This window comes from Medicago truncatula, chromosome 1 (genome assembly GCF_003473485.1).
Source record: "Medicago truncatula cultivar Jemalong A17 chromosome 1, MtrunA17r5.0-ANR, whole genome shotgun sequence".
In the NCBI taxonomy this organism is placed as follows: domain Eukaryota; kingdom Viridiplantae; phylum Streptophyta; class Magnoliopsida; order Fabales; family Fabaceae; genus Medicago; species Medicago truncatula.
Window position 1 is genome coordinate 38,365,251 of NC_053042.1, and position 11,719 is coordinate 38,376,969.

The 11,719-nt window shown below is 33.5% G+C and overlaps 3 protein-coding genes across 3 annotated transcripts; 2 read left to right on the forward strand and 1 right to left on the reverse strand.

Moving 5' to 3' along the window:
* Positions 1 to 454: 454 nt before the first annotated feature.
* On the reverse strand, positions 455 to 934 carry LOC25484530 (agamous-like MADS-box protein AGL80). The gene has a single exon (XM_013613375.1). The coding sequence runs from the start codon at positions 932 to 934 to the stop codon at positions 455 to 457; it is 480 nt and encodes a 159-aa protein (XP_013468829.1).
* Positions 935 to 5,974: 5,040 nt separating this feature from the next.
* LOC112418620 (uncharacterized) lies at positions 5,975 to 6,562 on the forward strand. The gene has a single exon (XM_024775053.1). It carries the CDS (start codon positions 5,975 to 5,977, stop codon positions 6,560 to 6,562), a length of 588 nt encoding a protein of 195 aa, XP_024630821.1.
* Positions 6,563 to 8,381: 1,819 nt separating this feature from the next.
* Positions 8,382 to 9,095, forward strand: LOC25484531 (agamous-like MADS-box protein AGL62). Its single transcript, XM_013613376.1, has one exon. The coding sequence runs from the start codon at positions 8,382 to 8,384 to the stop codon at positions 9,093 to 9,095; it is 714 nt and encodes a 237-aa protein (XP_013468830.1).
* The last annotated feature ends 2,624 nt before the right edge of the window (positions 9,096 to 11,719 follow it).

An 11,719-nucleotide genomic window follows, 5' to 3' on the forward strand; every position in this document is an offset into this window, starting at 1 on the left:
CTTACTATCTAACATGGACGGTTTTGTTGAAGAAAAAAACGGGGGTGTCAAGGCATATGTTTTGCTCTTTTTTTTTTTCTTTCAACAAATCTAGATCCTTTAATAGATCTTATGATATATTATAAAAAGTACACCGGTGAGAAACGTGATTGCTCCCTCATCTTAAAAGCCAACCAAAATCTTCTAAGATTTTTCAGTTTGTGTGAAATGAAAATGATAACCTTAAATGAAATAGAAGATCAATTTCCTACCTAATTCTAGATTAGATTCAGGATCAGTTCTTTATCAACAAAAAAAATTGATGATGTTAGATCAAGCATTGAAGCACACAAAATAGAACAAACGAAAAACTGGTGATATATAATAACTTTTATTTTGACAAGTTTACTTTTTATTAGAATTTTCCAATTGAAATAACATCAATAAAAATCACAACATAAGGTTTTAGAAAACATCAGTTTGATAAACTAAGTGAAGCCATCTTGTCATCAATTTCTTTCATATTTTTTGTAATTAACTTATCCAAGTCTCTCAAATCAGAAACAGTCATATCATCTGGCACCGTGTTGTTTTGCAGGTACCAAATCATACGAATGTTCAGCTCATTCTCACGATTGTCTTGTCTTTGCTTTCTCAGTTGGTCCCTAGCTTTAGCAATCTGTTGCAAAAGGAAACTTTCCTGGTTCACATTTTTTCTCTCATCTTTCATATATGAGTTCTGATACCTCTCAATCACCTGTTTGGCTTCCTTCAGATTTGGCCACACCTCTGTTTTAGAATCAAAAGGATCGGAAATTATAGCACATGCTGGAATACCACAAAGAATGGTGAGTTCTCTCACCTTCTTGATGATACTTTTCTTCCTCTTCTTGTAGGAAGCCTTTCTTGCTGAATCATTGGACATAAAGGCGAGTTTCACCTTCTTCCTAGTCATGGCTTCACAATGTAATTGACCAGAAAAAGATAAGGAATCGATTTTTTTTTATTTGCTTTGTGTTTGAAAATGCAGTCCAGCTTTTATAGAGAGCAATATTTGTTTATACCGCTAGTCTCTTGAAAAAAAGTGCAATACATATATTATTTTATTAATTTTAGTATTTAATAAAAAACTAAATGATATATTTTAAAGATAATCCTATTAATGAATTTTAATAAATACTATATTTTAAAATAATATTATTACATGGTCTACATATTAAAAAAAACATATTCAACGATATTTAATGATAGTTATAAAATAAAATAAAAAATAGGAGGTTAATTTTGAAAAATAAAAAAGTAATAGAAGGTTCTTTCAAATAAAAATACAAGGTATAATATGGTCAAATTTATTACTAAATGCTATAAGATTGAAAAAAATTATGGTTAATTACTGTCAATATTAACCTACTAAGGTTGGACTAATGGTATTAAGTTAGGCCTTTGGAGTTTGCTCATCTTCAAAAATTTTTTTTTTTTTTTTGGTAAGGATCTTCAAGGTTTCAGGTTCAATAATATTCTCCGATACTAGTTTGAGTGGGATAGTTTATCTTCTTCAAAAAATTAAGGTCAATATTCATTATTATGGTCAATATTTTAAATTTTTTATTTTATATCAGTCAAATTATATTCTTCTATCATTAATGTTTTTCTTTGAACGTTTTTTTTTTTTTGATCAATTTTTTTGAAAGTTTTATCTTTAATATTTATTTGTAAAGTATCCAATAAATTTGATTCAATCTTAGTTATATTTTTATAATTTAGTTTTTATATTGAAAATAAAATCTTTTCATAATTATAAAATTGCTAAAAAGAAAATCTTAGTCAAATAATTTTTAAGTTTAAAATATAAATTCAATAAAATAATATATTTTTTTCAATATACATTATAATTTAATTTATTATTTATTTCATTGCTGATAGATTCTCTACGGTTCCATTAGAGGCAATATTATTCAACTTACAGTCGATCAATAATTTTGGGCACGTTTCTACAAGGACTCAAATCTTAATATTTCATGTTGTAGAAGAATAGTCTCTTCTGCTAGACCCACTCTAAATTATATACTCTTTCTCGTCACAATTATAAATAATTTTTCATCTTTTAGATCCATTGAATAAATGATGTACGTAGTCTTAATTATAGACCACATGCATTATTTATTCAATGAATCTAAAAAGTGAAAAATTGCTTATAATTGAAACTGGAGGGAGTTTTATTTAATAATCGGTTATATATAATCTCATTGTTAAATATGGAAATATACATTTTTAAGGCAAACGAGTGACAATTTTACTTTGGCTTAAATGCAATTTTCCTCCCTTGTGTTTCAAAACGGCACGATTTTGGCCCCCTAATAAAAAAATAATTTTTTTTTTTACCTTCTATCATTAGGGAAATATGCTCTTTTGACCCTCTAACTTTAGTGAAATATGATCTTTTGATCCTCTATCTTTAGGCAATTTTGCCTCTCTGTTTTGGGACATGTGACATCTTCTCAAACTGCACCGTTTTGTAAAACTACCCCCCCCCCCCCCCCCCCCCCCCCCCTCTCTTAATAATATATATGAGCATTTGACAGAGGATTTGTAACTCGGACACAAGAGTTACTAAAAAAAATTAGAGGTATTGGTAACTCGAACACAAGAGTTTCTTTAAAAAATTATTTTGGTCTAGCTCATAAACCGGTATTAATTTTTATTTCTTTCGGTGCAGATGTGGTCTGCCTAATTACATATTCCCCTAATCTGTTGGTTTTCTTTACCTCTTGATGCTTTTCCCTTTCCCTTGACTTATAAAAAATGGATTAGAATGGGGTGAAACATTTCTTTTATCAGGAAGGAGGAGAAGAAGATATGGTATTATAAATCGCATCAGGAACCTCTCCCTCCGAAGTCAATTTTGAGTTGAAGATTCAATAATTTCTTACATTCCAAATTTGCCACACAATTGTGTGCCATATCAACAGAAAACCTTTTAACCCTTTCCCTTTTCTTCCCTAATCCGCAAAAAATTTAAGCAAAGTTTAAGTATTATATAGAAGTACCACCATCACACCTACATGGGCGGTTTTACCAACCAGCTAGCTTGGGCACACGTCCGGGCTCAGTGGCGGATCTCCTAGGAGCCACTGCAGCCCCCAAGTTACCTATAATTATCATATTATCCGTAATTTCAAATATATTACATTGGTGTTATAGTGGATTGCCGAGCTCCTTAATCCCCAAAGGGTGTGGGTTCGATCCATGGTACCCTCTTTTTTTATTTTCTATTGTATTAATAATATTTTTATTCAAAAAAGGAGGTCATGTAGGGATTTGAACCACCATTCTCTATTTTAGATCCAACAAACAAACCACCGCACTAGCCCACAATTTTGTTAGTATCTTAAAACTGTTTAATATATATTCTGAAAATATTTGGCAAAATATTTTGCCCAGTATCTAATAAATTACCGGCTCTGCCACTGCGCACCTATCCACTTGAACACTCATACCGAATTGCACTAGCAAGGTCATATGTTATAAAAAGGCGTGATTTCGAGTCATTTACTTCTTCGCACGCTAAACACATCTTGAATCCACTCTACCCCCAACCATTCATTAGACACCATTACTTTGACAAATTCTTAGACAAATTCATCCGAGTTTGTAGCTTTTTGAAGCAATTATCAAGAGAAAAACTACCACTTTTGATGGTGCGTAGCTCTCCCACACCAATGACGAATAATCAAGATTCTCCATCAAAGCTAAAGGAGGAGGGAAAGTAGAATTGGCAAGATAGAAATAAATTGAACTAACTAAGAAGGAGCCTTGGTCATGTGCTTCCTCCATCAATGCATCAACATATTTGTCAAACACTGGGCTTCCCAAACAGAAAACTCACGCCTACAGAAAACTCCGCATATTTTTGTTTCAGGTTTCGCATTTGACCCTTCTTCCGCTGGTAAATATTAGAAAGCTTTCAATCCAATGTTAAACCATCAATCATTATATTTCTCGAAATTTGTGTGTCCCACATATATGTATTATCAGTTTTACTTATGCTTGATTTCTATGAAAACCATTGTGTGCATTTTGGTTAGAGACTTAATGTTTTTTATAGGTTAAATCCCAACATAGTCAAGATGTAAACTTGTTAAAGCATGAAGATTAAGAGACTTAGAGGTCCATTTCTTCTTCAAGGATAACAAGTTGAACCATAAATATGAAGAGAGGTCGGTAAATGAGAAATAAAAATACAATCAGACAAACCAATATTGGGTGACACTATTACTTTCAATTTCTTGAGACCTTGGAAAACAACATGTGTTATAAGATCAGTGAATATATCTTACGTTGAAAGAAACTACGATGATCAAAGTCAAGAGTATGTAAGGGATATTTTCCCATACTACGAGATGACACAATCCCAGATACAGCGATGCAACAAAAAACATTAGCTTGTTGATTTCAAATGAAATTAGTTTAAGATTAAGGAGGTGTTTCTAAAGATTCTCCCATCGTTTTGATAAGACGTTAGTCTTAACCACGTCTTTTATCATCATAAATGACATTATATATTTTTTTGAGGCAATTCACTGTGTTTATCCTTCTTCATCTTCAGCCTCTCACTCGTAAACGTTGGCGCCATTTTCTTAGATTCTCTTCTAATAAGATCAAATTGAGCAATATATACAAAGGGCTGCTAACTTACACACACCTAAAAAAATTAAGGTGCAGCTTAGCAAGCTACACACTTGTATTTTACTAAAATATCCTTTAGTCTCTATTAATATTTATTTTCAGGGTCTTGTTAACCAGTGCCCGGGGCACCGGTTAAGGAAGGGAAAAGAGAAAATTTTAACTTAAAAAAGATATTTTTTAAGCTTTTAATGCATTGATTACACAACTTTCAATGCAAATATTATGATATTGATTCCTTAACCAATGTCTGGGAACACCGATTAACATTTCCCTTATTTTAAATAGAAGGACAATTTTATAACTAACTTTAAAGACATAATTGTTTCTCCTAGTTTTCCGGTGGAATTTACGTGAGAGTTTAATTACTTCCAATTAACTTCGATGCATGCTGGGAACAAAAGGAGGAACATTTAATTTCAATGCATTGCAAGCATAATAGTACATCACAGGATTATTTTTTTTTAAAGCAAAAATTTCAAGCATTAACTAGTAACCAAAAAAAATATATAGTTTATCTTCCTCCGTCCCTAATTATAAGATTCTTTTGAAAAAAAAAATTCGTCCTTTTTTATAAGATTCATTTGCTATTTTCAACTGCATTAATTATTTCTTTACATACATGCCCATATTTATTATACATTTTTTTTTTCAATCAGCAATAAATAACATGTTGAAAACATAAACCAACCCTCTCTCTTAAAAGATAAAATTATAAAAGCAATAGTAATTACAAATATATTTAATACAAATATTCACCATCTTAATTCATGTTGTTTTTTCGAAAGCGCACGGAGATAGTAATTAACATCTAAAACAAAAACTTCAGTTTATTCTTCTCAAAACAAAAACTTCAGTTTATATTAATTAAACATAAGGTTCATAAAAAAAAAGTAAATAAAGAAGAAAAACCAATGATGTGGGAACATACAAAAGCTTTAAAAACATGTAATAATATGAAACAAACTTTTAATGATACAATATTTGGAATGATGAAAATGGATATAAATTAGTGAAGGTTGCTAAATTGCACCTTAATAATACTTATAAAAAATAAGTATAAATAATCAAGTGGGTGTAGGTTGGTAACTTGCATCTTAATAATTTTAGATGGATGTAGCTTGCTAACTTGCACCCTAGTGTTTTTAGGTGGGTGTAAGTTATCAGTCTTATATATATATATATATATATATGAGTTTGCTAGGATACACCCACTAGTATTTATTGAATCTATTTTTAAATTTTTTTTTTTTTTTTGGGGGGGGGGGGGGGGGGGGGGTTGTGAGGTCTCTAAAAGAATTGCTTGGATTAAATGGGATTCTATCTGTTTACCTGTAAATTGTGGTGGTTTGGGGGTTCGGAGGTTGGGATATTTAATTTATCTTTGTTAGAAAAATGGTGTTGGAGGTTATTATGGGAGAAGGAGGAATTGTGGTACCGTGTGTTAAAAGCTAGATATGGTGAAGTGGGTGGTCGTATTAAGGAAGGGGGTAACGACGCTTCTTTGTGGTGGAGGATGATTTGCCACGTGAGGGAGGGGGTTGGGTCAGGGGTTGGAAATTGGTTTGAGGACAATACTAGGCGGGTGGTTGGTAATGGTAAAAACATTTTCTTTTGGACTGATAACTGGCTGGGTGGGGTTCCTTTAAAGCTTCAATTCAGTCGTCTATATGATTTGTCAGTTCATAAGGAGTGTTCGGTGGCGGATATGGCGAGTCTGGGGTGGGAAGAAGGTGGTCGCGCTTGGGGCTGGAGGAGGCGTTTGATGGCATGGGAGGAGGATAGTGTGAGGGAGTGCTATGTTTTGTTGAATAACGTACTTTTGCAGGAAAATATTCAAGATCATTGGCGGTGGTTGCTAGATCCTATTCATGGCTACTCGGTTCGCGGGACATATTGATTTCTAACTTCTGCTGATGAATCGACGGTTAATAGTGACTACAATGATGTCTGGCATAAGCTTGTTCTGGCAAAGGTATCAATTTTTGTATGGCGTCTTCTTCAAGACAGAATTCCGACAAGAGCAAATTTGGTGCGGTGTCATGTTCTTCAACCGAATGAAAATTTGTGTCTTGGTGGTTGTGATGGCATCGAGACGACATATCATCTCTTTCTTGAATGCACCCCTTTTAAGAAAGTTTGGTATTTAATTTGTCATTGGCTTGGAATCTCATTTGTTTATCCAGGGTGTATTAAAGAATTTTATATTCAATATTTACCCAGTTGGCGGGCATGCCCAGAGCTTCATACTATTATTTATAGGTTATCTGGCTTGCTTCAGTGTGGGTAATATGGAAGGAGAGAAACAATTGTGTCTTCAAAAATGCGGTAATCGATCCTCGTAATATTCTTGACAAGGTGAAGCGGACTTCCTTTTTATGGTTATCTTCGAATTATATTCCTTTAGCTTTTGGTTTTTCACGACTGGTGGAGACATCCTCTATTTTTTATGGATGTCATGTAATTGTTTTTTGTTTGTTTCGGTGGTGACACTTTTTTCATAGGTGTCTGATTTTTGTAATAGATATTAGGTGATTCACCATTTTAGCACACCTTATGCGGGGTGAATTTATCTTTCTTTGAGCAATGTATTCCATTTTGATGTGTTCAAAAAAAATAATAATAATAAAGGTTAAATAAATTTGTACTTCCTATAAATATATTATATTTCGTTTTTAATCCCTCTAATAGTTTTCTTCAAACAATGGTCCTTCAAAATTTTTCTGTCAACATTTTAATCTCCGTTTTTAAGTCAGCTCTAGTGTACTCTTAAAATTTGTATTCTCCTACAACTCGTTATCATAACCTAATTGCAACATTTTTGTGGATTGTTGTTTTCTTTTTGTCCTTCAAATCTCATGCATATATGAATAATAATATTACCTTTTTAAAAAGGAAAAAAGTAATAATCGTGATTTCTATGTTACCTTTCGACTCTGCCTAGGATATTAAAAAATAAATGATTTGTATTCATTTTTTATAAAATTCATAATAACTATATGATATTTTCCACAAAGTGAAACTTTTTAATTTTATTTTTGAAGGAATTTAATTTTATAATCTTAAATAATTATATTAAATGTCTGATAATTAATTTTGTCAAAAATATGTCTGATAATTAATGTTTACTCTATCACTTTGTATATTTCATATTGGTTTATATGATAAGTAAAAAAAATGACAAAGAGTACGATGAATACTCCAACCATGTTCTAAAAAAATCCAGATACATTGCACATTTTAATTATACGAGGAACTGCTAGATTGTTTCTAGAGGACACAATCATCATTCTTTATTTATACTATACCACAAACTCTTTTTATTTTTAAAATTAATTTAATATGAAAAACATTATTACAAATTCCAAGAACTATCCAAGTGCAGTTTATCTAACAAATGTTGAATGAGATAAGATATGTACAAATTGGCAAAAGAACGCTATTTTAACATTGAATTTCTTTATCCTTAAAAAAAACATTGAATTTCTTTCAAAAAGAAAACATTGAATAACCCTTTTTAAAAATAAAAAATAAAACATTGAAAAACCTTCCATATAAGCAAAAGGTAGAATTTTGAATAAGAACCACGTGTTAAAAATATATTCATGAATTTTGTCTATAAAACGACCGCTTCACACCCAACTTCAATGTACCATTTCTTAGTCCTAGGAACAAACATACTCACCCACCTTTTTCTTCTCTTTTTTTGTGCTTCAATCATGTCGAGTGGAAAGAAAAGCCAAGGTCGCCAAAAAATTGAGATGAAAAAAATGAGCAACGAGAGCAATTTGCAAGTGACTTTCTCGAAGCGCCGTAGTGGCCTCTTCAAGAAAGCTAGTGAGCTTTGCACCCTTTGTGGTGCATATATTGCTCTCATTGTATTCTCACCTAGTGATAAGGTGTTTTCATTTGGGCACCCAGATGTTGAGACGATCATAGATCGCTATCTATCTCAGGTCCCACCCCAAAACAATGGGATCTGGCAATTCATTGACGCTCACCGCAGCGTCAAATTGCACAAGCTTAATGTTATGCTGACTCAAATCAATGATGCACAAGGAATCGAGAGGAAGCGCGAGAATGAGCAGAGCGATTTACGCAAGAAGAAGGAGGCTCAGTTTTGGTGGGCTTGTCCCATTGAAGGGATGAATAGGGTCCAACTTCAGTTATTGAAAAATGCTTTATTGGATCTTAAGAAACGAATTGCAGAACATGCTGGTATGGTTGTAAATCAGGGGACTCCTACCCAAACCCTTCCATTTTTTGTTGGCAATGATTCGTCCTCTAACATGCCTATCGAGCACCAGTCAAATCATCAACAAGCTTCAATCTTCCCGGCTGGATTTTTTCAGAACCCTATGTTGCAACCTCATTTGTTTGGTTTCAACAATATAGGAGGAGATGGTGGACATGGTCCCTCCGGATGCTATTGATCCAAGCCCATAGATCCATCTTAAGATGCTCTTATTAGTTTATTTTATATTTTTTATGTTTCATGTTATTTTAAGTTAATTTCAATTAAAGCACACATGCTTAACTAGTTTCATATGTATGTAACTTGGTTAGGACTGAATCATAATGGTGTTGTATTATCTGTTATTTCAATAAAGAGCGTCTTATTTATTTATATATCCATATCTCTCTTAAATTTTCATTAATCGTTTTAAGTTCATTGAAGTCATTTAATTCCTTCATCGTTTTTCAATCATCAGTTGGAAGTTTTAAAATTACGATCAAGTGTAAAAAAAGGTGGGCAGGAGAATGATGAAGACTTGTGATAAAATCAATTTAAAGTTTTTGGATAATTTAAATTTGATTTTTTTCATTGATTCTATACATTATAGATAATCATGTTCAAAGTGTGTTAGACACTAAATATGTGTATCTCTACAAGCTAATGTGTTATGGGAGTTTAACCACTTCCATTAGACTCAATACTTATTGGTATTAGATATTTTACATTTAATTGTCACATTATAATGATGTGTGAAATAAAAGTTTCAAACTCATTGCTAAAGACTTCCCTATTTCCTTCTGACTGAGGTTTGTCGCGGAGGTGTGATAGAAGAATTTAACTTACATTATGAAAATGATGTGGGATTTCTCCATTGTTAAACTAATGTTCTTTTGAAATAATACTTTTTTTTTTTGCTAAGCAAGGAGTAAGGACATACATCGGGAGGAAATACTGACATACCAACTAGGTTGGCATTCGGGAAACCTCCGTCCTATGCAGCCAAACTCTAAAATTTTATTAAAAAAAGGAAAAATATATACAAGAAGAGGGGGGGACTAGGCCAAAACCCTCAGAAGAAAAACAAACATAAAATGCTGAAATAAACTACCACATACTAAGAAAATCTGTAATTAGGCAAACCAACTCTATCGTGAAGAAATCCATATGCAACTGACGATCCATGTGAAGGGTGGTATTATTTTCATGTAAAATATCATGAAGGCATCCAATACAAGACTAAACCATATTCCTATCCAATCGGCCCCGTGGAGCGGGTCTTGTAAGGCGGTTTACCGTCGAACTGGTGTTTCTTTAACATTTGCTTATGCTTTTTGGATAACACGAGCACGAATGGAGTCTCTGAAGAACGTTTATCATAATCCTTAATTTTCTGCCAAATATCAAGATCATGTTGAATTCAAGGATTAGTATGTGTCATTCCTTCCTCTCGGACAATACAGTTGTTGTTTGTATCCTCCAATTCTGCACCGTCGTTGTCAACAAGTTGAGCTGTTGGTGAGACATCCTTGTTAACAATGTCGACATCAGTGTCTGTACCTTCAAAGATATGTGCAGCTAGTGTGTCCGTAGTCGCTGTTGTAGTGTCTACTAGATCATCATCAATAGGCTCCTCCTGCGCGTTAACATGTACCAAAGGGAAACCAGCAGCCACCGAAGATGTAACAGCCGGAATAGTGATGTTCCCTTCTGGAGATAGTTCGGCAGCCTGTGATTCAGTTGTCGCCAACGTCAATAAAGGCTCTGTTGTAGACAATACACGTTGTGGTACCTCATCCGTAACACCCTGCAAAGCAAAACTAAAGGAATTTTCAGCAATATTCTTAGTCACCAGAGGCTGCTCTATAGGGGGTGGGTCGGCCAATGATTCAAACACGTTAGAAGAACCAATGCCCGAAGGATTGGTGCGATGAGGAACCCATTCTTTTCTCTTAACTGGAACCTTCAGTTTCCCTTTGTCAATTGCTGATGTCTCCACGATTTCTTTCCTTGGGTACTGTAACACCCCGTTTTCCCAACTTAAAAAGTTCAAACATATTATCAGAGTAAAACATCACATAAACGGGATATCACACTTCTTAAAGTCATAAAAGAGATAATTAACAAATTATCCTCGTCGACATAATTATTCAACATATTAGCAGCGGAATTAAGTTCAACATCATAAAAAGTCTTGGCACGCAGGCCTCATGAAAATCATCTCATATGTTCAGTTAAACAACATAATCATATCATATACGCAAAGGAAAGAGAAATAGCCACTAAAGATCCCCTCCCGTTACGTATCAGAGCAACCTAAGACTCAGTGAGGAATAAATCACTCACGACAGCAACACCAGCAACCTACTCTTGGTTACCTGCAAGTTACTCATACGAAGAGCAACATTTCCAAGCAGAAGGGGTGAGATTTCACAAAACAATAATATTAAACATATAATTCAACAATTATATTTAACAACTTGGAAACATCATAATAACATCATGGATAATAATATATCACATATCACTTCATAAATAGTTCATAAATGGAACACAGCTCAACATCTTGGCAACTTAACATCTTTGACTCGACAATGTGACAATGCAACTTAGACCTCTTATATGCATGTGGTACCAATCCAGGGCATCAAGCCCCCATCGCTATTTGAGTATTAATATACTTCCAGGGCATCAAGGACCCATCGCTATTTGAGCTAAAGCTCCATCGTGTTGAGTACAATGCTCCAGGGCATCAAGCCCCCAACAATGAAATGCTAATGCATGGACTCGACCTCTTAAACATCTTAAATCGACAACCTCTTA